This window comes from Zonotrichia leucophrys, chromosome 10, assembly GCF_028769735.1.
Source record: "Zonotrichia leucophrys gambelii isolate GWCS_2022_RI chromosome 10, RI_Zleu_2.0, whole genome shotgun sequence".
In the NCBI taxonomy this organism is placed as follows: domain Eukaryota; kingdom Metazoa; phylum Chordata; class Aves; order Passeriformes; family Passerellidae; genus Zonotrichia; species Zonotrichia leucophrys.
This window is the reverse complement of record NC_088180.1, coordinates 9,958,910-9,982,377: the sequence shown is the minus strand read 5'-3', so window position 1 is coordinate 9,982,377 and position 23,468 is coordinate 9,958,910. Positions and strand designations below refer to the sequence as shown.

The 23,468-nt window shown below is 39.5% G+C and overlaps 1 protein-coding gene across 6 annotated transcripts; it reads left to right on the top strand.

The window, feature by feature from the left end:
• The first annotated feature begins 1,387 nt into the window (after nucleotides 1-1,387).
• Nucleotides 1,388-22,533, top strand: CEP152 (centrosomal protein 152). Of its 6 annotated transcripts, none has more exons than XM_064722367.1 (27): nucleotides 1,388-1,466; nucleotides 2,556-2,678; nucleotides 3,336-3,436; nucleotides 3,648-3,714; nucleotides 3,931-4,275; nucleotides 4,742-4,910; nucleotides 5,558-5,698; nucleotides 6,487-6,626; nucleotides 6,905-7,105; nucleotides 8,523-8,670; nucleotides 9,327-9,418; nucleotides 10,257-10,420; nucleotides 11,012-11,216; nucleotides 11,987-12,079; nucleotides 12,203-12,333; nucleotides 12,508-12,636; nucleotides 12,774-12,909; nucleotides 13,633-13,812; nucleotides 14,321-14,584; nucleotides 15,024-15,137; nucleotides 15,401-16,051; nucleotides 17,421-17,595; nucleotides 19,747-19,828; nucleotides 19,915-20,021; nucleotides 20,769-20,925; nucleotides 21,201-21,304; nucleotides 21,429-22,533. In XM_064722367.1, the coding sequence occupies exons 2-27, from the start codon at nucleotides 2,592-2,594 to the stop codon at nucleotides 22,307-22,309; spliced, it is 5,064 nt and encodes a 1,687-aa protein (XP_064578437.1). In that variant the 5' UTR covers nucleotides 1,388-1,466; nucleotides 2,556-2,591; the 3' UTR covers nucleotides 22,310-22,533. The 6 variants fall into 6 exon arrangements, with proteins under 6 accessions (XP_064578437.1, XP_064578441.1, XP_064578440.1 ...); XM_064722369.1 differs by lacking the exon at nucleotides 1,388-1,466 and adding an exon at nucleotides 1,535-1,632; XM_064722371.1 differs by lacking the exon at nucleotides 3,931-4,275.
• Nucleotides 22,534-23,468: the final 935 nt, after the last annotated feature.

The window sequence follows — 23,468 nt, the reverse complement described above, 5'->3', positions numbered from 1 at the left end:
CAAGATGCTGACTCAGGGACTTTTTTCTCTTCATCAGTTTTCACTTAACCAGTGAATAAGGACAGCCAGAGCCAGTGTGTGATGTGCATCACAGTATAATGTGTCTCTCTCTTTGAATATCACCAATGTAAAACATTTAAAAGACCTGGATCTTTGTTCTGATGCTCCTGCATATTTTTTATGTGTGTGAAGTAAAAAGGAAGGAAAGGAAGATAATTGGGTGCTAGAGCAATAAAGAAGTATATCAAAATCTTGTGATGTGGGAGAAAGCAGATAATCCAATTAATTACACATAAAAATCAAACACAATGCATCCATGCATTTTCCTAGAGAAAACTACATTCATTCTCAGTTTTTGGTTTCTGGCATTTACATGCCTTCATTTAAGCTATTAATGCTGCTCTGTGGCCCAGCTGTCTCATGTAAAATACTCTGTCAGCTCCTCTGTGGAAGTCTTAGAAATAATCATGCTAAAAAGAAAAATAATTGTCTGAATTTTGGAAAGTTTCCAAAATATTGTTCATAAGAAACTCAATATGAATTGTCAGACACATTTAAACCCTTTCTTGTTTGAGTCATTTAATGCCTGTAAAAATGATGAGAATTGGTTAATATCTCTTTGAATGGTTACTAGATTCCTCTGGGAAAAATGGCTGATTTCGCCTATAATGTCACGTTTACTAGACAGCCTGTTCGTTCCTTTTCAAACTTCTATAAATTTCACTGAAACACACGAAGTGTTTGCTCCCATTAATAAAAATCCTCCAACAAATGACCCAAACGTCTCTGCCCGGGGTCCTTTCCCGCTGTCCGGGCTGAGGGCGAGGCACCAGGTGGGGCTGTTACAAACGGAACCAACCCTCGGTCAGAATTGCTTCCTGCGACTCTGCGCAATAAATCTGCTCCTTCTGAGGAGGTTTTAACTTTTTAAAGAGAACGAGCTCTGGAAGCAGAGAGGGTTCCCGAGCAGCCAAGCGAAGGCTGCCTGGGGCAGGGGCTCGGGCAGCAGCGGTGACCCAGCGTCCCCTCAGCACCATCGTCACACCGCCGTGAGGCGCAGCTCGCGGGCTGGTGACGTCACCCCGCGGCCGCGCGTTGCCAGGCGACCGCCACGTCCCGCTGCGAGATGGCGCCGCTGCCCGCCCGCGAAACTCCGCCCCTCCGCAAAACTCACACTATCATTGGTCGCCTGCTTGGCCAATCAGCTCGCCAGGCGCGTTCCCGCGACCATGCGCGCCTGCTTTCAAACAATTAGCGGGGGCGGGCCTGCTCTCCTGCGCGACGGGCGGGCTCTGGTCGCGGTTGGTCCCTCGGGCTGTCAATCATCGCCGTTCCGTGCTGTTCTGGCCGCGGGTTGGTGCCCGGGGCTGTCAATCAGCGCGGCGGGCGCGGGCCGGGTGTGATGAGGAAGTGCGGCGGGCCCGCCCCGGTGGTGGCTGTGAGGTCGGGTGGCCGCGGCGGCTCAGGTGGGTTCCGCTGTTCGGGCCGCGTTTTGCTGCCGTCCGCGGCCCTGGGTCCCGCGGGAGGTGCGCTGGATAACGGCAGGATCGCCCCGCGCCGCCGTCTGAGCGGACTGAGGTGGCGGCGGCCGAGCTCACCCCGCGCCCCTGGAGCTGCCCCCGGCCCGTCCAGGTGCGGCTCTCCGGGGCTGGCCGCGGCTCTGGCGGCTGTGCCGGCTGTGCACTCTCGGCCGGCTGCCTTCGCTCCCGGGGCTGGGGAGTGCCCTAAGGAAGGGGAAGGGGCCGGTGGTTCCGCTGGTGCGGTGTGGGGGCAGCGGGAGCCTCAGAGCCGCCTGTGAGAGGGGTCACGGGGGCACAGCGACAGGGGCTGCGTTGTGAGGCCTCCTGCAGCTCTGCTGGAGAGATTCCATGGACGGCTGTGGGCAAAAAGGTCCTTTAACCGTGATGAAGTGACTTTTAACTTGGAGATAATGCTCCTGTAGTGTTACATTATACCAAGTAAAGACTTCAGTGTGTGCTGCACCTGTGTGCCCAAACAAGTGTCCCTTGAACAGGGAGTAACTTATCTTGTAACCAGACCCGGGCCGGCACTTACACACAGCGGCTTTCTGTGAGCACACTGCTCAGTGTTCACAGGCCCTTGGGGTCAAGACTCTCTTCTTAAGCAGTGAAATCTGCAGCTCATGTGATGCTTTTCAGATTTCTGTGATGCTTTTCCTATTTTTCCTTTTGGAGCTGTTATACAAATGAACAAGGAACAGCATACTTTCAGTTTTTAATACTAACTATAGTTGTTTTCTAGAAGACTATGAAGCAGAAGTAAAAGTGGACCTCACTATCATCATGTATCACATCTTAGGTATACTGTGCAGTACTTGCAGAAAATAATGTCTGCTTGTAAGTGAACTTAAGAAATTACGTCCGTCTTATTTTAAAAGCTAAATTCTTGGAAGTGAGTAGGCTTGGATGTATGAGGAACAAATAGTGTGCAATGACTCTTTCAAGAATTATATTTTCATGCTGAGTAATTTGGGTGATGCTTTTTGATTCCTCATGTATTTTACTGACATGTGATGTTTTCCTGTCCTGTGGTAGGTTTTGCTGGATACACAAAATCAATATTAGAAAACAATGTCCCTTGACTTTGATAGTGCAGCTCTACAAACCCAACATGAAGATGAAGACTATGACCAGGAAGATTATGCAAGAGAACAAGAGGTGAAAAAGGATTAAGTAATTTAATCTGAAGGCTTATGAATTTAGCTTCTTCCTATCTTTTAAGTGTATAAAAAGAAAGAAAAAGGTTTATGTAGTCTGGTAAGAGCTAAAGAGGGTGCAGACTGTTCCACTCTTGAAAAGCATAAGGAGTGAAGTTTGGGTGTGTTTTAGTTGTGGTGTTTTTCTCTGTTTGTGTCCAGTTGTGCAGAGCACTAATCATTGCAGTGATGACTTCTTGAATGTAGTGGTACTGACTGGCAAGTTCTTACCTGGATTTCCATCCAGACTTCTCAGAGCGTGTTTTGAATGTCCAATACCTCTCTACCCTGGAGATCAGAGAGGAGAAATCCTGGCATCATCCATTTGCAGATGATTCTTTGAAATTAGTCTGTCCTGGAACATGTCTACTAGATGGCATTTGCCTTACCTCTTTCTGGTGCAGCTCTTTTCTTAACAAGAGTTTGGCAGAAAAATGCTTTGGTTGGTACTCTAGTAAGCATTCTGTGGTGAAAGTCTCTCTGAATTCCAGTGTTGTGAATTCCTCCTTGGAGGAAGAAAACCAGGATTTTGTGCAAGTGGCCTGCTTTGCCAGTGTTTTTGGGCTGAAATTGTATTAATTTTCCTGAAAAGTGTATAATGAATGTTGTTCTATTTCAGTTGCAGCAATTGTTGACAGACCTTCCCCATGATATGCTGGAGGACAGTGGAGACCAACTCTCCAGTTACTCAGACTGTAGCATCCAGGACACTGAGGATCAGTAAGGCATTTGGCACCATCTTTTTATTATTTATGTTGTGCTTTCAAGAATAGAGCAAAGTCTGAGTTGATGAGGTGTGTAAAAGTAATCCCAATAAAAGGGGAGTTGCAGTGCAATTTGCAATAAATTAGATGTGCCTTAATTTAAGAGAAGAAGTTTGTTTTTTCCCTGAAGTTATTAGTACATGGTTAAGCTGCTTGTGTCTGTCTAGGTCACATGAGCCTGGGAAGCTTGATGGAAGGTGGAAGGATCATCCACTGATCAGTGATCCTCCAAATGTAAGTTTGTATGAGCAGGGATGTAATTGCTGCTTGTTCATAATAACATGCTGAATGTTGTTTAAATTAATTAGAGAATTACATGTAGGTGAAGTGTTTTGGTGTTCATTTGAAATATTTCTAACTTGAGGGCTGGTAACCTCAGGAAGAAGAGGGTAGGGTGGGGTGAAATCTGAGTTTTGAGAGAGCAATTCTAAACCTCATATCCATTCATAGGGCTATGAACAAGGACAAAATCTGTACCCTGAACAATTCTTGTGTGAGCAGCAAACTGATCATGGTGAAAAACATGGGAAGAATTGGAATGGCCTGCATAATGATGAAGAGAAGAAACATTTATATGATGTTAAAGAAGATTACTGTGGCCAGGATGGCCAAGATGATCCAGATCATGTGTATCTTGGTAGAGATGGGTTTAACTCTCCAAGCTGCTACCAAGACAACAATGTCTATCATCTTCCTGAAAACTTCAGGCCTTATACAAATGGCCATAAACCAGAATTTGACAATCAGCAAAATAAAATACTAAATTTTTCAGATGATCCAAAGGAACATCTTAAGGTATTTTAGAAGCTGACACATTTTTCTATCTCTTTGAAAATTTTCACAGGATTTTAGCTATGGTAGTAATATTTCTATATGCCTTTATTCTCTTACAATCAGTTCAAACAGTAATGGGAGGCTTCTGTAGCCTATTTAAAAAATGAGACATTGTTAACTAAATTTTCGTATGTTCATGTTATAATTTTTGTTCTTTCTCCTGTTGTCTTGGTAGAATTCCATGAGGTAGAATGAATGTGATTCACTTAAGTGTGTGCTTACTCTATTTAAGTTAACATTTCACTGCTTTTCTAAGCTGGAAGCTTTCATGAAGAATGAAATGGTGTGCTGGATTGGAGCCTCACAATGAAGAGCTACTAGAACTCTTCTTAATGTCAACCTGTAAAATGAAAAATATTTTTTCATTGAGCAAGAGTACTGTTGTAGCTTTAATGTATTTCCTCTTATGTATATATTGTCACAACAGCAATTTGTTGCATCTGATGTTGTCAATGGCCAGTCACCAGAATCTTACAAAGTGGCTTATAAACCATACCAAAATGGCATTCATCAAAATATTCCAGGAATGCAAGAAGGAAACAGAAGAAATGAAGTGTTTGAAGGTTTGCAACATGAATTCTTGGGCAGTGATGAAAGTAAGTGTTTGGTGCTTAGACTGGTAATAAACTTGTGTAAAAAGTTCACTAGAAACAAGTGAACATGTTGATTTCAGTAGTTTTTCAGTAAGAGGACAACTAAAAGTGTGTATAGAATCTTTTATATCTAGAAATGATCTTTTTTTGTTCAGGGTATATGAGTTTCAGGCATTGAAAATGCAGTTTTGATTGGTGAAACTGAAAAATTATTTCTGGTGGCTTGATGTCAAACCTTGTTGACACTTTGCCTCCTTCCATAATATTGGAAAGTAACGACTCACTGTACCTTGGGAAGTGCACTCTGAGTGATGTCACGTTGGGCTTTTCTGTTAGGTGCCCTTCAAATGGCTGAACTGCTTTGTCAGATGTTGTAAACTTGAACTGGCCACAAGTCTGTGAGTTCACAGCATGGAAACTTTTATCTGGGCCTGCTGTAAGGTTGGAATTGTGGTTTGCACAATCTTTCAGCCATTGCTGCCAGAGCAATTTGTGTGATGTAAATTAAATGTGGATTAAGGAAAAAAAAAAAGATTCTGTGCACCAGCAATGAACTTAGCACTATAAAAAGTATTTTGAAGTAGGAATTACAACGATGACTTTCTTGGTATCTCTGCTGACTTGTCTGCATGCTGTTTGAAATTTGGCAGATTCTTCAGAAAACATGCAGATTCTTCAACTTCAAGTTCTAAATAAAGCAAGGGAAAGACAACTGGAAGAACTTAATGAAAAGCTAGAAAAGAGTGCACAGCAGATTAGATATTTGAATCATCAGCTTTCAATGGTCAAAGGTAAAATGTTTTGTGGTAATTCTTAGATTTTATTGATATCTAGCAACTTTTAAATTCTGAGATTGATTTAGAAAGCGTCTTTGAAGGTATTTATCATACTTGTAAACTTGATTTGAGACTATTTGTGGGGACCCTTGTGGCAGGAAGGAATGATGGATCTGACTCCATGTTCTCAGAAGGCTAATTTATTATTTTAAGGTACTATATTATATTAAAGGACACTATACTAAACTATACTAAAGAATACAGAAAGGATACTTGCACAATGCTAAAAAGATAATAATGAAAACTTGTGACTCTTTCCAGAGTCCTGACACAGCTTTGCCCTGATTGGCCAATGAGTGAAAACAACTCACACCAGAATCCAATGAAACCATCACCTGTAAACAATTTCCAAACACATTCCAGAGGGGGAAAACACAGGAGAGGCAAATGAGATAATAATTGTTTCCCTTTTCTCTGAGGCTTCTCAGCGTCCCAGGAGAAAAATCCTGGGCAAAGGGATTTTTCAGAGAATGTGAATGCCACAATGTGAGGTTCTCCTGCTGCCAGGATGGGGCTTGTACCTTCAGGACCCTCCTGGATGCAGTGCATTGGAGTGCTCCCTGCTGCCAGGGGGACACCGTGGGTGCTGGATGGAGACTGAGTGGTTTTGTTCAGTCTTCTGTTGTTGTTCACAGCACAGGGCAGAGTGAATGGTTCTGTAGAGCAGGTACTGAGCAGTTGTGTTGCATGAAGCTCTTGGGTGGCTGGCCATGGTTCTCACACAGTTATGTCTGTTTTTTCAGATGAAAAGGATGGTTTGGCTCTTAGTCTTCATGAGTCTCAGAAACTCTATCAGAATGGAAAGGAGCGGGAAATGCATCTTGAAGGCCAAATCAAGGCCCTTGAAACTCAAATTCAGACTCTTACTACCAAAGAGGAGCAGGTACTGTAAATATTTTTAGACTGTTGATTGTGGGAGACCTCTGCAGTTCAATGTGTGGTGCATTAAACAGAAGTGCTAGTCTCTTTGAATGCTGGTCATGATCACTGCAAAAGCTAAATACATGATGGATGGACAGGATTCAGTGTGTGTGAAAACACAGGCATCATCTGAGGACTTGTGGCAACTTCTGCACAGAACAAAAATGAACTGATGTACAGAATATTGGAGCAACAGTGAAATGTATGTAACTAGGAACTTCTGTCATACTGTTCCTACAGATACTGAAGCAATCCAAAGTGGCAGAGGTGGCCATGGAAAGCATGCAAAAGCAGCTGTTAGAGCTCCAGAGATCAGATGCCCTCCAGCGAGCCAGAGAACAACATGAGGCCATTGTTTCTGCACTCAAGCAGAAGTATGAACAGCAAGTATTGTCATTAGAGCAGAAGCTTGACACTACACAATCTGCACTCAGAGAGCAGGTGAGAAATTATTTTAGGATGCTGAGTACTGTACTGGAGACACTGACAGCTCCCCATGTTTCCTAAACTGCATTTTTTGACCTACAATTCTAATAACTCCTTATGGAAGCTGCTAAGAAAATGGAAAGTCTCAACATTGAGGCCTATGTGGTATGTTTTCATTAACATCTGCAGGCAGTCATAAATTCAAATTGTGAGTTTGTACATAGCAGATGCAGAGGAGGCAGGAATTCATTGTCTTAGTTGCTCTCCTGAGCTTTCCTTCTGTGCACAACTTTTTTTGAAGGAGTTCTGCAAATAACTCTGGGAAAGAAAAGGACTAATTAAGAAATAATGTTTTCTTGCAAGAAAAAGACAAGAAAAACTTTTTATTGAACAGTCTGCTAAGATTTGGTCTCAAAATGCTGAAGGATGACTAACCATTCAACAGTGACTTTATTTTAGAAGTAAGGATTTAAAAACAGAGAAGGGGTAAAAGGCTGTCTTTAAGATAGAGTTTGATATAGATTGTGTTACGTGGTTGTAGAGTTTACTGAAATTATTCTGCTTGATATGTCATAAGAATCCATTCCACTATCAGAAATATTCAAGCAATGTATTCCAGGCAGTTCTTAATATATTTTCCTCTTATTTCACATAAAGAAAATAAATTTAAGTTTCTCTAATTCTTGTCTCAACATATAGAAATAGAGGGGATGTATATTTGGAAAGGTGACTGGTACTTGCTTCTAAACAAAATGCACTGGTGAATTTTTGTCTGTTAGTACCTCAGCAAAGCTTATACAACTTTGTCTCTGGTGTAAAATATAGAGTAGCATTTTTGGGGTATTCAAAGAGGGAGATCTGTTTTTTGAGAGAAGATAGAAAAGTCAAAAGGTGTAGATACAAAGCACTGTGTCTCCCAGGTCTGTGTAGGTAACTAAGTAATGTTATAGAAATGTCTACTTTGTGTATCCTGTGAAAAAGAAATTACAATTCCTCTTATACAGAGTATTGGCATTTGCTAGCTTGGCTTGTGCTCAGTTAAAATAAACTGGCTTGATATCATGTGAAGGCTTGATTTTTTTTTTTTTTTTTTTTTTTCTGCAATAGACTAAGTGTATGTGATTAATTACAGGAGATAATCTGATTTGCTGAAAAGTAACTGCTCTAGGAAATATGAAATGATTCTCATCCATGTATGTTTATATATGAGTACAATTACTGCCTCCCAGTGAAAACTGAACTTTGATGCTGTAGGAGGTCACTTGTCAGCCAAGGATAGTGTTTGGTCTGTGATTGATTTAACTGTCCTCTACCCCTTTAGGTATCTCATTTATTTTTCTCCTTTATCCTGTATATATTGAATTTTTCTGTATCTGAAACAGTTCTAGATGGTTAAATGTTTGTGAAAAGAGTAAAAATATTCTCTTCCTAGAAAGAGCTTTGCAAAAATCGAGGAGAGCACGTTAAGCAGCTTGAAAAATTGTTGGAAGAAACCAAATGTGAAAAAACAGAAATAATAAATCGACTGACAAGAAGCCTAGAAGAAAGCCAAAAGCAATGTGCAAATTTACTGCAAACAGGTCAGCCCTTTACTCATACTATTACCTTTCCTTGGAGAAATATCTTCATTTTTTCTAAATATGAAATTGATGTTTCTGTGGAAGTGGAATCAACATCAATTCAACCTAATTGTGTTCTTGACTGTTTCCTATGTAGGGGATTAGTCAGATTGAAAGTTCATTCTAGACTAAGATGTAAAAACCAAATAGGAATAAAAGTAAACAGCATCTCCAAACCCCAAACAACAGTGATTAAAGTGTTTTCATATGTATTTTGTGCTGCAGATGTTTAACCTTGTTTCATACTAAACAACAGACTTTGGATGCAAGTTACTTAATTTTCTATTAAGATGCTTGACTTGAATTGCCATTCTGAATTCAGGTCCTAGTGAGAAGAATTGTTTTGGGAGCTGGAGGCTGATTTTTGGAAACCTGTATCATAGAAATAGATAATGAAATGTTTTGCAGTTTGTGTGTTTGACTTTTGCCCACCTTCACACATTGCAGTCTTTTCATAGTAATGTGTTTAGTAACTGTTAGTGAGCCCAAGGAAATGGAAACAGTCATGTCTATTGCCAGAATCAACATTGCTATTTTTAACAGACATCTTCAGATTGCGTGGACTTTCTTGCATATTTCTGACTTGTTCTTTTTCTCCCTTTTCTTTCCTACAATAGGCTCAATGCAGGAGACAAATCAGTTACGGTTTCAATTGCAACAAGCTCAGTCTGCACAGATTATAAGCAACAACATGAACAAGGCTTTGCAGGTTAATTTTGAGTATTTTATGTTTGAATGAAATGTTTTCATTTGATGGTGGGGGGAGAGGCATTATTACTAAGATGTTGGTGGTTGAAACATTTTAAATTTTTGGAGGAAACAAGTACATCATCTTTGACTACTTCCTCTCCCAGTGTTGCATGTTGGTCTTCCTTCCTTCCTTCCACCAATTAAAACACAATTGGGCAATTGTATTGGCACAAATCTGATATCATACTTCTGTCCAGCCTGCTTTTGGACAAAAAAATTGAATGTAAATTCTGTGTGCTTGAAGTCTTGTAATTTAATGAGGAGATATCATGTTGTGAAATTTATCTTTTGTCAGCAAAAGGGAATGCTACAAAGTCCTCTGTAAAGCATCAGTGGAAGTCTGTGTTTCCAATTCATATGTTTGATTTAAATCTGTTGTCTTGGAAACTGTGAATCCTACTAAGTACTAGAGTAATAGCTGTTTCCCAGGTATGTACTTCTCTGTTGTCATCCATTTTGCTGTGCAAGGACAGCAGGAATGCAGAAGAGCAAAAGAAATAATGCTTCATAGATGGACTGTAACAAGAACAAGAGGGAATATTTCTTGTATATTTTAACAAATTTTTAGTTTTAATATATGCTTTGCCAGAGGTATCAGAAATGAAAAACAAAAGTATAAATAAGTTAATGCTAGACCATTCAACTAAATGCAGCTAAATAGAATTATATTTAGAAGGAAGAGCTCCATGTGTTTATTTTCTTTGGTAGAGTTATCATGGGCCTGATATGTTGGCTTGGAGTCTCTCTGGTCAGTGTGATTTTTTTTTTTTTTTTTTTTTTCTGTCTCTTCCTTTCAGGAAGAATTAATGGAACTGAAAGAAGAAATAGCTTTGTATGAATCTGCTGCCAAGCTTGGAGTATTTTTGAATGATTCAGGTGGAGAGCGACCTACGAGCCTGGGTGATTCCTATGTAGAACTGGGAATTAAAAAAATCACAGGGAAGAAGCCAAAATTCTGCAGGTATTGAGTGATTCTTGTTGAAAGAAAAACTTTAAATCCTTAAGAAATCATGCAAGTTATGTGTAAAAAGAGAGTTCTGCTGGATCAACACATAGGTTTTTGATAGATAATTGAAATACTGCTTGTATTGCCAGGTAATCTGAGAAACAGAAACTGTATTAATACCATAAATTGGTTGCCCAATTAGTAATCTTGGTTAATAAGTCTTCAGATTTTATAGGGACTGTATTGCTGTTCCTTTAATTGTTGAAGTATATTCATGGATACTTTTCTTGCTCAAAGACTCCACACAGTTGCTTAAAGCTAAAGCTGTCTTTTACATCAACATCAGTGGAGTTGCTTCAAAACTCTTCACATCATGTGAGAATGAATCTTTTGAGGAAACAGCTGAATTAACAAGTTCTCTGTAAATTAATTGCTTGATGGAAAAGCTTTGATATTCATGTCCTCTTATGCTTTTTACAATTAGATCTTAGACATTCTTGTATTTCTGGTAGCATTAGTTACTTACTCTTCTCTTTGCTGCCACTGCCTTTCAGCTAAATGATTTTTGTCTCTTAAATACTGAACTGGTTATGTCTTTCCTGATAGTGCAATACAGAACAGAGACATGGATAAGGAACTCTCTAAAGATGAAATTATTGTAGAATTAAAAGCTGAGCTGGAACGTTTATTGAACAGTAATAAAATGAAGAGAAACCAGATTACTCAACTACAAAATAGTCTTAAGGATTGCCAGAAGACAGTAGAGAAATACAAACAGTTGAAAGCAGAAAAAGCATCAAGAGATTCAGAGGTTTGTTGTGTTACACTTCTTTAAAAGTCAAGCATTCCTGGTTTTTGGGGAACAAAACCAAAGCTGCTTATGAGAAGAGAGCAAAAATTTATGCATAGCTGAGTATTCATAGCAATTCTGGTTTTGTATCTTTGGTTGAAAAGAAAACAACTGAAGCAGAACCTGGGCAGCCTGTGCATTATTAAGTGAGTCCTTAAATGATGACTTACATGCTTGAGAGTGCCTGATGTCTGCCATGCTTATGTTACAAGTAAATTTCATTGGAAAAAGATGGTTTTCTTTAGCCAAAAGGACCTTGTAATTTCTGTAAGAGGGCTGACAGTACCATTAGATGATGCAATCAGAACATTTAACAGATTGCCTTCAGAGGGCCATCATGGGTAATTTCATCAAAATGGAATCTCCTTGATATTGCATCTCTCTTCACCCCATTATTGCCTTCCCTCTGTGGATTGATCAGAGTTGCAGTATCTGTACATGGAGACCTGGCTGTGGGGTAGGAATCCAATGTCTGTGGGAAGTGTGCTCTCTGTTGGATGACTGTTGTCATTCAGCTTGCAAACACTACACTGAGCGTGTGCTTCTGCAAAGCTTCACAATACTGAGTTTTAAGAATTCATCTAGAACAGCAGTGATTTTGTGATCTTGCAGTGCAATAATTCCCTGTATTTCTTAAGTACAATTTTTATTTGACAACTGAACTTTTTAAGCATTAACTGCTAAATCATTTATGTCTTGAAAGATATCATCTTAATTTTATTTATTTTTAGACTGTCACAAATTTGAAGGATGCTTCTGATAATCTAAAGGAAGAAGTTCTGCGACTCAAAGAGGCTAATGAAGCTTTGCTGCAGCAAGTTGAGGTAAGACAGATGCTGCTTACCACTACAGGAAAAAAAAAATCACAAAAAACCCCCACCATGCTAAAAATCTGTTATTAGAAAAGGTTCTTACTACCCCATATTACTTGACCCTTGTTTGTCCAGGCCCATACTTCAACTATTGAAGAACTGAAGGAAAATGAAGAAAAACTGAAAAGCTTAAATCAAGACCTCTGTTGTCAGATGAGAAAGATGGTTCAGGAGTTTGATCATGACAAGCAAGAGGCCATTGACAGGTAAGTCTGTTAACTTAGTTTAGTTTAATTTGTGCATTTTCATCCTGCACATATAATCTTGTTCCAGCTATCAGGTAGAAGAGGAGGTCAATGTTAGAAAGATATTTTCTTACAGAAAACTTGAACCTAGGTAGTTGAAATCAGGTAGTTATTTTTCCTGTCTTGGAATTGTAGGTGTGAAAGAACTTATCAGCAACATCATGAGGACACCAAAGCACATTTTGAGAAGGAGCTGATGGAGAGGTTTGCTGTGGAAAAGCAGCTGCTGCTTCAAACTTCTGAAGAGACAATCTCGAAGTTAAAGTAAGACTTAGCATTATTTCCATTTTTACTGAAACTTTCATGTTTCCTGTCTGACTTTCACTGCTAGTTACACTTATTTTAAAGCTGGCTTGCTGTCCTCTGAGGCCAATGGATAATAAGTAATCTGTCCTTTGAAGGGATAACATAGAGGAGCTGAACAAAGAGATTACTGCAGTGAAGGAATGTTACATTGGAGTTTGTCAGGAGAAGGAAACCTTGGAAACTACTTTAAGACAGAAATTTCAACAAGAGCAGCAGCTGAAGGAAGAGAAGGTACAAAGGAATTGCCTATAAACCATATAATTTCACTCATTAATATTGCATCTTGAAAACAGTGTGTATTTAATTTTGTTAATGTTTGCAGAACCTACTTGGAAGAGATGCAGCTGAATCAGAAAGCTCATACATATAACTTGGTGACTTTTTAAATTAAGCTGATGTTGTGTTCTGGGTTTGAAATACAGTACAAGTAAATTCTTTCCAATAGCTGTTTGTTTTCATGTAGTGAACTGCCATAATTCTGACTTCTGAGGATGCTTAGTCAGCAGTATGAGCTTTTACATTCATAAGACATTTTCAAAAAACCCTGAATGATGATACAAGTTTACTTCTCCCTATATAAAACTGATCTAAAAAATTCTGTGGTTTTTTTAAGTAGTAATGAATTTAGACTGATTGGATTAAAAACTTTGCTTGTCTGAAGATATCAGTGTGCAATGACTGAAGTAGATCAACTCTCTGGGTAAGCAAGTACAGCAAAGAGGTGCTCAAAGTATGAGGGGAGTAAGAAAACTTGCTTTATGGCAATAGCCTATAATAATCTTTGATATAATATCTTAAAACACCTTTTTTTGAGAGTTAAATCTCTTATCTAGGTGTCTTCTGTAAGATCAGTGCACAGCCTCTAGAGAGTTAATCACGTGTCTCATGCATTCTCATAGTTTCGTACCAGAGCAGTTGTGCCTTGGAGAATTCTTAATTTATTTTTTGGTCTAGCTCAAGAAACAGCTACTAGAAGAAAAAGAACTCTCCCTTAAACTTCTAAGGACTGAGCTTGAAGAGGAACACATCAGGTCTATGACAGCAGCAAAGAAGCAGTGGCTGGAAGAGAAAAACCAGCAGGTTCAAGAGGAAGTTGCCTTAGCCAAAGTTCACTGGGAAAAGGAAGAAAAGGAGGTATGAGACTTAGATCAGGGAATTTAAATTTTTTTGTTGTTGTTTTGCTGTTTATTTTCAGAAACAGAACTTTAGATTTATGTGGCGCTATTCTGCCATTGGAAGTGGCTGTTAAGGATTTGTCATTTTAAAAGCCTCTGAAAGAGTCATTAGGCATTATACATGTTCCATATTTTTAAAGAAACCCAAAACCTAGATCTTGCAAAGTAACAAACAGAACACCCTGAGTGTCACAGCTGGTAATATGCTGGAGTTTTCCCCCCTGGTGCTTGAGTGAAGGGTTATGCTTTCTGTTGTTTCACTCAGGTATCATATAGAAATCCTTTGTGTATCCCACCCCATAGGAGAAAGCTCTGATGAGTCACCAAACTCTCTCTGTGCATGGTTTTGTTTTTCTCCTGTTAGGGAGTATCATTGATGTGAACAGGGTTTCATTTGCTGAACACCAGTGAAATCTGTTTATTGAGACACTGGGGAGATTTTTCTTAAAAATATTTTTTTTCCTTAGAATAAAGAACAAGTTTTTGCCAAATTAGAAAGAGAATGGCAAAGTAGGCTGGAAGAAGTGAGAACTGTAGTTGAATGTAGTGACTGCAGCTGCCAAACTGACCAAGCTGTGGATGAAGCTTCAGCTAAAGAGTTAGAAGGGACTGTTGAAGACCAGAGGCTGCAGATCCAGAAGGCTCTGAAAGAAAGTACAGCCTCTGAAGAGGCCTTAAAAGAATTTCAATTAGAACTGGAAAATAAATACTGTAAAAATCTTGCCAGCCAGGTAACAAATAATTGTTCTATCTACCTGGAGTCTGTGAAACTGCTGTGTCCACTTTAGACAACTTAAAAAAATAAGAAAGTGGACTCCTTCACTATCTTCCTCTTAAGTTTAGTATTGATATTTGCTATATTAGAAATAGAGTTCTTAAAGTTCTGAAAAAACTGTAGCATGTGGTTTGTTTTTCACACTGTTTTGAACAGAACTGAGCAGCATTTAGATTTTATACTATTTTGTTAAAAATAAATTTAGTATTTTTAATTTTGGCATAATTTTTGCATCAAGAAATGCATGAAGTGCTGCTGGTCTGATTCTTTTAATTTCTATAAACATAGGCAATCCAAACTGAAATATGTTCTTGCACTGTTACATGAAAGTAATAACAAAAATGTATTCAGTGTACCTACCTATGCACTGAAGCAGGTTTTTTATCTGTTTAAAGGTAGATGCAGCTTTAGCCCAAGCTCATGCCAAGTGGCTGCAAGAGTACAAACTAAATCTAAAGACAGAGCAAGAAAAATGGGAAAAGGAACACCAAAAGACTACAGCAGAGCAGGTAGCCCAAATTACTGCTATATGTGTGTTGATAAACAGTTAAGTCTTCCAAATCCCATATATTACTGAGGAGTGGGTGTAGACACAGACACAGGGAGTCACTAAGGAAAGATGTTTCCTTATAAAAGGAAAAGCCTATATAGGTTTGTTTTTTATTAAATAAATTGAAAAGATCTGAAATAGATTTTAATGACTCAGAGTTACATTTTGTCTATCTGTGAATGTATGTATGTATTTCTAATGACTGTGTTGTTTATTTGCCAGTTAGCCATGGTTCTCTCAGCTGCTGAGGAGAAATGGAAGAAAGAATATGAAAGTACAGAGACATCTGGACTAAGAGTTAAAGAACTTGAAGAAAAGATAATTTCTCTGAGGAGGGAACTGGAGCTAAAGAAAGAGGAAATCCCTGCAGCTGTCAAAGCAGAACTAGCAAAAGCCCGTGTGCAGTGGAACAAAGAAAAGCAAGAAGAAATTCTGCAGATACAAGAGCAAAATGAGCGAGACTACCAATCATTCTTAGATGATCATAGAAACAGAATTAAAGAGGTCCTTGCAACAGCAAAGGAGGACCTTGCAAAGCAGAAGAATGATCTCTCCATTCAGAAAGAGGCAGAAATCAAGATGTTACTAGAGCAAAAGCAGCGGGAATGGGAGGCTCAGGAAGCCAAGAGGCTGCAGGATGAGATGAATCAGTATGAGGAGAAGACTCTGCTTGAGCTGGAGTATTTGTTGAGTGAAATTCATGAAGAACTGGTCAAGTGCGCACAGAGTAAACATTCTTGGAAGGACAAGGGTTTTGATTCTCATGTTCAATTAGCCAGTCAAGGCAAAGACAAGCTGAAGGCTTGTTTACAAAAGGCCTATAGAACCACAGTGTGCACAATTCTGGAAAAGAAAGAGCAAGAATGGAAAGAGGTAATATTTCTGTTAGTTATAACTGCATGTCAGAAAAGGGATTTGAGAAGTCACTCAGGCTTGTTTTCTCCCATGAAATATCCGTGGGATTGTGGAAAATAGAAAAGTCAACATTTGTGTTCATTAATAAATGTATTCTAAAACTAAAAGGAGACTAAATCTACTATTAACAAGTGAAAAGGAAAAGGATGTAGCTTTGACATCTTCAGTCTTTAAAGAAGAGAAGGTCAGGTTAGGAATGTCATTTATGCAAAGACTTGTAAGTTAAGGAGATCAATCCACCTGCTTGAGTTTGGGAGCCTGTTAAAGGCTCCTTGTAATCTCTTTGATGGGCTGTAATGACAGAACCCACCTCAGATTTTTGCATAGCTGCAAAATCCAGTTTGCACTGGTGATTGGACAGTGATTTTCGATCATGTTAAGCTTTTTTTCCTCCTCTTTATACAAATAAAGATGAAAACCTTGCAGAACTAAAAATCCTTTTTGCAAGTTGCCTGCAGTAGGTCAGTTTGTCAGTTCTGTTTTGGGAATAAGAGTCTTGCCTATTTTATTGTGCCTCTAGGAAATCTTTTTCAGTGTGCCTGCCCAAATAAGGAAAGATGTCTTACCCTCTTCTGGAGGAGTTTGGGGCTAAGTCAGGTTGTGTCCCAAAGCCCTTGTTTCTGTTGTTTTAGCAGATTCCTCTTCTTGCAGTGCTTATGCTTGTAATAATTTTTTTGTTGTGGGCAGCATCCCACCGGAAATGCCATTGCTCCCCAGCAGTTAATAGCTGGGGAATTATCTGAGAATAAGACAGAAAATGACTTGTTTTTCAAGACAAGATGGGATGTTACCATTTCTTTAATGTTAATATATTTCTGTTCAGCAAGTGGGCCTGAAAGGTTTTCATGGCACAAGTTATATCCACAATGATAAAGAGAGAAATTTTTTCCTGTGCCTTATGCGCCTTCTGCAGTGGAAATGAAATGTCTCTTGGTAAACTGTTTAATATGCCCTTGAATCTCAAAACATTGGTTGGCTTGAACCACCTTATCTAATGAAGTCTTTAATTTCCTAGTAATGTCTTTTCTCTTCAAAAAGCAAGTTATCTTCAGCTGTTCAAAGACAGGATATAGTTCTGCAGTGTTAAGGGCTACTGAATTTCCAAATAATACTCAAGATATTCAGGCACTGCTGTTGCAATGATTTATGCTAAATACAATTTCTATACCATAGAATTGATGTTTTCTTCACGATTTGACTTGTAATCTGTGGTTCTACTGCAGGTTTAAAGTACCTGTGTTAAAATTACGTGGTGACCAGGGCTGGTTGTAGTGTGGAGCGCTTCTTTTGCTGTGTTGTGTTTTCAGGAAGTGTTTTTCAATTGCAGAAATATGAAGAGCTAGTGAGTAATGCAAATAAAGAATCGTACCCTCACCCACAACATGGTGCAGGAAACACTGGGGACGTGGCAAGGCCCCCTGTGTGCAGTGTTGGACACCAGGCAGAAGCACAAAGGAGACTGAGAAGACAGACACCCTTGCAGGAAGCTGGAACAGGCAAAGGTATTGGGTTTGATCTTAATCGGGCAGATTGCATATCATCAGATTGATCTTGTTAGTAGCAGTCTTTAATGTTCAATGTCCTATTGATGACCCCAATGCCAAGTTAGTTAATTAGTAAATATTTGGGTGATAGAGGAAGATACAGCTCTTCTGACTGTAAGGTTGTTTAACACTGCATAACCTAAGTTAAAGTCACAAACTGCAACTAATGGTACTGGTCTCCAGTTTAATGATTTAATGCTGGCTTTGAGGTTTCATTTTATGAAATGCTAGTAGCTTTCTGCTTTTTAAAGCCATTCTTTAGGAGGAAAGAAATAGCTGTCCCATCTGCTAGAGGTGTGTGTGTTCTTTGGGGGTTGTTAGCAGCACAGCCTTTGGAGTATGTAACAGTTCACATGCAAGGCAGTGCTACCATGATATGCAGGGTATGGTCTAAACTATGTCTTGTAAATGGGTAATACTAGATTGGAGCTTCAGAGATTGAATTGTACTGCTTGCTCTTGGCAGTACACAAGACAAGGAATTCTGCATTCATGTAAAAGATACTGTTGTGTCAAGAACTTGACCTGGCATGGTAGTCTTCTCTGGTTCTTTTGGTCAAGAATGTAGTTGAAAAAAGTGTGAATCCCTGGGTGGTGTTTCTCTCTGGTGTTTTTTTGTTTTTCCCCTTCTTCCCTTTCCCCCCACTCCCTGAGCCTAGTATGTACTTTGGCATTGTAGCTCTTCCCAGGGCTGTCACGTGTACCATGGAGCCAGTGTGGATGGGAAAAGCTTCATGGGAGGGACAGATGTCCCTGGGGCTTTCTGTTTAGTTTGAGGTCTTACGCAACTGAAAAACATAAAGCAGCAAAACCCAAGAGAGGTTTTGGCTCTGTGCCTGTAGTGTGGCTTGAGTTCCTTCAGCACCAGCATCAGAGTGGTCTATTAACAGAACAATAGCAGCACTGCAGTGCTGCTGCCTCTAGAGCGCCCTGGCCTGGCTGTGGGGAGCAGCCAGCGCTGGCTGGAAGGAGCCCAGTCTTTGTGTATCCCTTAACCAGGCTCAGACGTGTGTGAGGCTTTCCAGCTGCGACAGTTTCCTTCCACTGACTTCAAAAGACCCTGCTTGGCTGTTATTAAAAAAAAAAAAAAAAAATCTAAAAGAATTTAACCTGCAAGTTTTTTTGTTGACTGAAGAACTCAGATCATCGCTGATGGAAGTACATTGAGGCTGTGAGGGCTCTGAGTTGACAGATTGATAGATGCTGCTGTACCTTATGGAACAGGGTACCAGCCTCTTGTGATTAGTTTAATTGGGCTAAAATATTACACACATTCCAGTGAGAAGAGGACTAAGTAGAACACTGAAAATAGGTTGGGCTTGATTTTTTTTTTTTTTTTTTTTTTTTTTTTTTTTTTTTTTTTGGGTCCCGTGTTGATGTGTAACTTTTAGTAGTTACTGTTGGAAGTCAGAAATGAACAAAAAGGAACCTCGGGTCTCAGGAAGATTTGTGCTGCAAATGCTGCTGCCCGGAGCTTGTAAAAAGAGGCAGTGTGGTGTGCCAGGACTTGAAAAGAGAGCTGGAGATGGCCCCCAAACATCTTCAGCTTGCTGAGAAGGAATATGAAGCTAAGTCAGGGCAAATCCAAGGTTAGGGTTGATAGTCACCTAAAGACAACCTTGATTCTCTCATCTGTAGGATCTTCTAATTTTCAGTGGATACTGGGGTTTTGGTTATTGACTTCAAAACAAACAAAGAAACCCTCACCACAGTAAACTGACAAAACCTACCAAGTTTTATCTTGTATCTTTATATCTCAAAGGCACAGTTGCTAACAAATTAATAATTCTTTTTTAATGTTTGTCAAAATCACCCTTGTTATTTTTTTATCCTGTCATTTCTCTCCAAGTATACTTGATATTTCAGTGTAGTGTTAGTAATGGCATATGAAGGCTTTAAGCTTATTTAATTACTGTATGAGATGATTTTTATATTCAGACTTCATTGAAGTGTGTCTGCTTGTTACTGCAACAGCTGTACTGCAACTAATGATGCTTTGTGACATTGGGGTCATGTATCAGAGGCAGCAGTTATTAATAAGTATCTCTTGAACTTGGATTTAGAGAAATACAGTGAAATATGGTTCAGCTGTTTGGTTTTTTTTTAATAGAAAATGAGATGGTCTCAGGAGGTCTAATTGCACAAAACTCTGTGGTGAAGACCAAATTGAAAGACCAGGGATCACTACCAAGGTATTTAAAAAATAAAGATGATGATTTCTTATTTTGGGAAGATACAAGTTGCTTCTTTTGTGCAATATGATGTGTATGCCTTTCAGGTCACTGTCCAGTGAAGGCATCTCAAAACCTTGTGCATCCTCTGACTCTGTGAAAGGTCTGGAAGAAATGCGTGCTCACTACATCAAAGCTTTGAGCAAGATTAAGTGTAAGTACTAAAGCCTTAGTTAAAGATTTAGTGGAGGAAAATAAATTACTTTGTTGCATCTTCCTTCAGCCAGCTTGGACAGGAATCTGACAACCAAATCACATGAGAAGTAAATTTTTCCATCTTACTAGAGTGACTGTGAGAAATGGAATTGTCACCCTAAATTCAACATGTAATTGGGATGGGCAAAGCCTTGTTTTACCATCCTTGCTTTGTTGTACTGTAATGTGTCTTTTAAAGTGGTAAAGTGTGTTTTGAGTACTGATCTTGTTTCTCCAGGAAAGAAAAATCTATCTAGATTGCAGCTTCTCCTGAGAGAAAATCTGCTTTTCTCTTGTGCTGTATCCTGCCTTCTGGCCTAGTCAGCAACTTTCTCTCTGAGGAGAAAGGATTAAGTGTAGCACCAGCTCTTACCTGAGTGCAGCAGGTCCCAAAATTTCTTCATGGCCATTGAAAAGTTTCTAGACCCATGTTTTTACCAGCCAACATTCCTCCCAAATCCCTGTGACTGCTTCAGATACAGAATCAGATCACTGAATTCCTTTCTGATGCTTCATATTGACCTGCTGGGGTTTGCCCTGGCATTCATCCAGTAGGCAACAACTGGCACGAGGATTTGGTGGAATGTTGGCAGGTAAATCCATGTCCTTGCTGACTTGTTCCAGGTCTGCTAGACAATCCCAGTTTGTGGTGTTGGCTTCTTCCCCACTCTGGGGGAAAACTGGTACTAATGAAGTGTGTTTGTAGGTGATATGCTTTGTTATATCCGTGAAAGTAAGGAACGAGCTGCTGAAATGATTAAAGTGGAGGTTTTAAGAGAGCGCCAGGAGACAGCACGGAAAATGCGCAAATATTACTTGACATGCCTTCAGCAGCTGCTCACTGATGATGGCAAACATGAAGGGTGAGTTCAAGGATGTTTGGAAATGGCTGTTGGCTGTGCAAGAGGTGTGTAGATCTCAGGCTGGTGTTTGTCCACCTTGGAGCAAACAGTGCCTGGCCTGAAGTCTTGCCAGGGTGTGCGTGTTGGCGCCAGGTCACTGCTGAGCTGCCTGGCACACTGTCCTGTCAGTATTCTCTGGCTCTCAGTAGCGTTGCCTTGAAGTAAAACATAGAGTTGAATTACCCTTAAACTTGGTTTTGGTTTTTTTTCCCCACATGTTCTGCAATTCTTGACAGAGCTGAAAAGAAAATAATGGATGCTGCCAGTAAACTTGCTACGATGGCTAAAGGGCTGGAAACGCCTCTGCGGCCCATTCCCCAGCGCAAATCTGCCCGCCCAGGTGAGCTGGAGTCTGTGCTCCTGCTCTTCTTGAGCATACTGATTTAGTGCATGTAGTAATGAAATGCTTTTCTTCCAATATTAACATTATCTTTAATTATCTATCTCTTTCTCTCCTCTCCTAGCTCTGCGTTTAAATTCTGATCCTGGAGGTGAGTGCTCCAAGAGAGATTGTGTGCTTCAGACAAGGTCACACCATGTGGAAAGCAAATCATGTAGTGAAGGCAGTACTGAAAAAGGCACTGATAAAGTTGTCCAGCAGCGTGTTCCACGTGACTTGAGACAGCAGTTTGATGCAACACAGACCAAAACTCAACACGTGCTTTGTGAAACAGTGACTTCAGATATTCGGAACAGGAATAATTCTCAAAATCTGGATGGTGCATCTAGAGGTGTTCTACCAGGATGTTACCCAAATGAAGATGGAAGAAGAGAAAAATATGGCCCCCTTGCAAATATAGACAAAGGACCATTGTGTGCTGTGAGTAATGGTGATGCTGCTCCCTTTGCTGGTCAGGGAGCGCTACAAAATATGGAAATATGCAGGGCTACAAATGGCCACAGCAGCTCTGGGCCAACTCATCATGTGCTTAAGAGCAAGAAGGGAAGAACAGGCTTGAAAGAGGATAAATATATCCAATCATGTGGAAAATGGAAAACTAAGTCTAAGAGAAGTCAGGAATTTGATTTTAAAGACCCTCCAGAAAGAGATGAAGGAAGCAGTAGTGAATGGAGTTCTGGGAATGGAAGCATGTATCTGGATTGTGGTGAAATGCCTCTCTTGTATCCTCAACAAAAAGCCAATACTAATATTCAAGCACAGACTGTGTACTGTGAAGAGTTTCCTCACCTCAGGTCATTTTCTCCTGCAGATGAAAATGTTACTTCTCAGAGAGACATTTCTAGTGGCAGTGGCAAGACTCTGAGTACAAAAAGCAGCACAAAAGTTTACAGTAGAGGCCAGCAGATAACAAACCCGGAGCATACTTCATTCCTCAACTCTTGACAAATCAAATTCAGTTCTCCCACTTCTCAATGCAACATCAGATTCAAATGTAGGAAAATGCTGCAACATATGCTTGGAGAAAAATGGTGTGGGATCCCCACTCTCAGCAAGATAGTGTTTTTTAAATAGCCCACTCTCTCTCTAACTTGAACCTATACCAGCAGTCCTCGTTTGAAGGAAGAAATTAACTTGATGTTTAAATAAAGTGTGATGATTGAGGAAAATCTTTCCTGTTGTGTCTATTTCGTGATCAATGTTACCTGAACAAATTTTATCAAGTTACTTGAAATATTGCTGCAGACATTTTTTTACCCTTGTAATAACACTTTGATAAATGTTTATAGTGCACTAGATACAAATTTATGAAATAGAATCTATTTTTATATTCAATTTAGCATGCAGTGTTTATCTAAAACCAAACTACTGTAATTTGTGGTCAGTTTTAAAATGGTTATCAAAATTCCTTCAGAGCGTAATGAGAGATGTTTGAAGTTAGTATTTTAATTGACTTTCCCATTTTGAAGGACCTCCTATAACCCTCTGTTTGTGTTCCCACAACAAAAGCAAATATGGTTGCATTTTTTCATTAAATTATCATAACAAATCATGTTTCAATTATTCTTCCCTTTGATACAGCAAAAAAAAAAATCTGATACTGGGCATAAGAAAGGTATCTTAAGTTAGAATGACCATATTCCTGTAGGTGTTTCTTAATTACTGTGTTATCAGGGTAAACTGAAGATGTGGTACTTTGTCCTCCTGATGCTTAGAAATCTCCTATTTTAAAGGCCTGCTCACATTTTAAAGAGAATTGCAAAATGTATCTTTTTTCCTAGACTTCCCTTTCTTTGGGATGGCATTTCATTTCCAGTGATCCTGTGATGAGCAGAGGATTTTGCTGCTGGTTATGCAGGGGGTGATTAAATCACACTTGTTGCAATTCATAGTTATGGGCCAGCAATTCACAGCCGCAGTAATATGGGAGTTGTAAGCAAAAAGGTTTTGCTTGCTATTGTTCTGTGACATTTGAAAAAAAAGTCTGACTGTTCTCTCAAGGATGTTCTGTATCCCTTTCATATGTAACATTTAACTGATTATTTGTCAAGGTTGCTTATTTGTTATTTTGGAGTTGAACATCACAGTTCAGTTTGAGAATCTT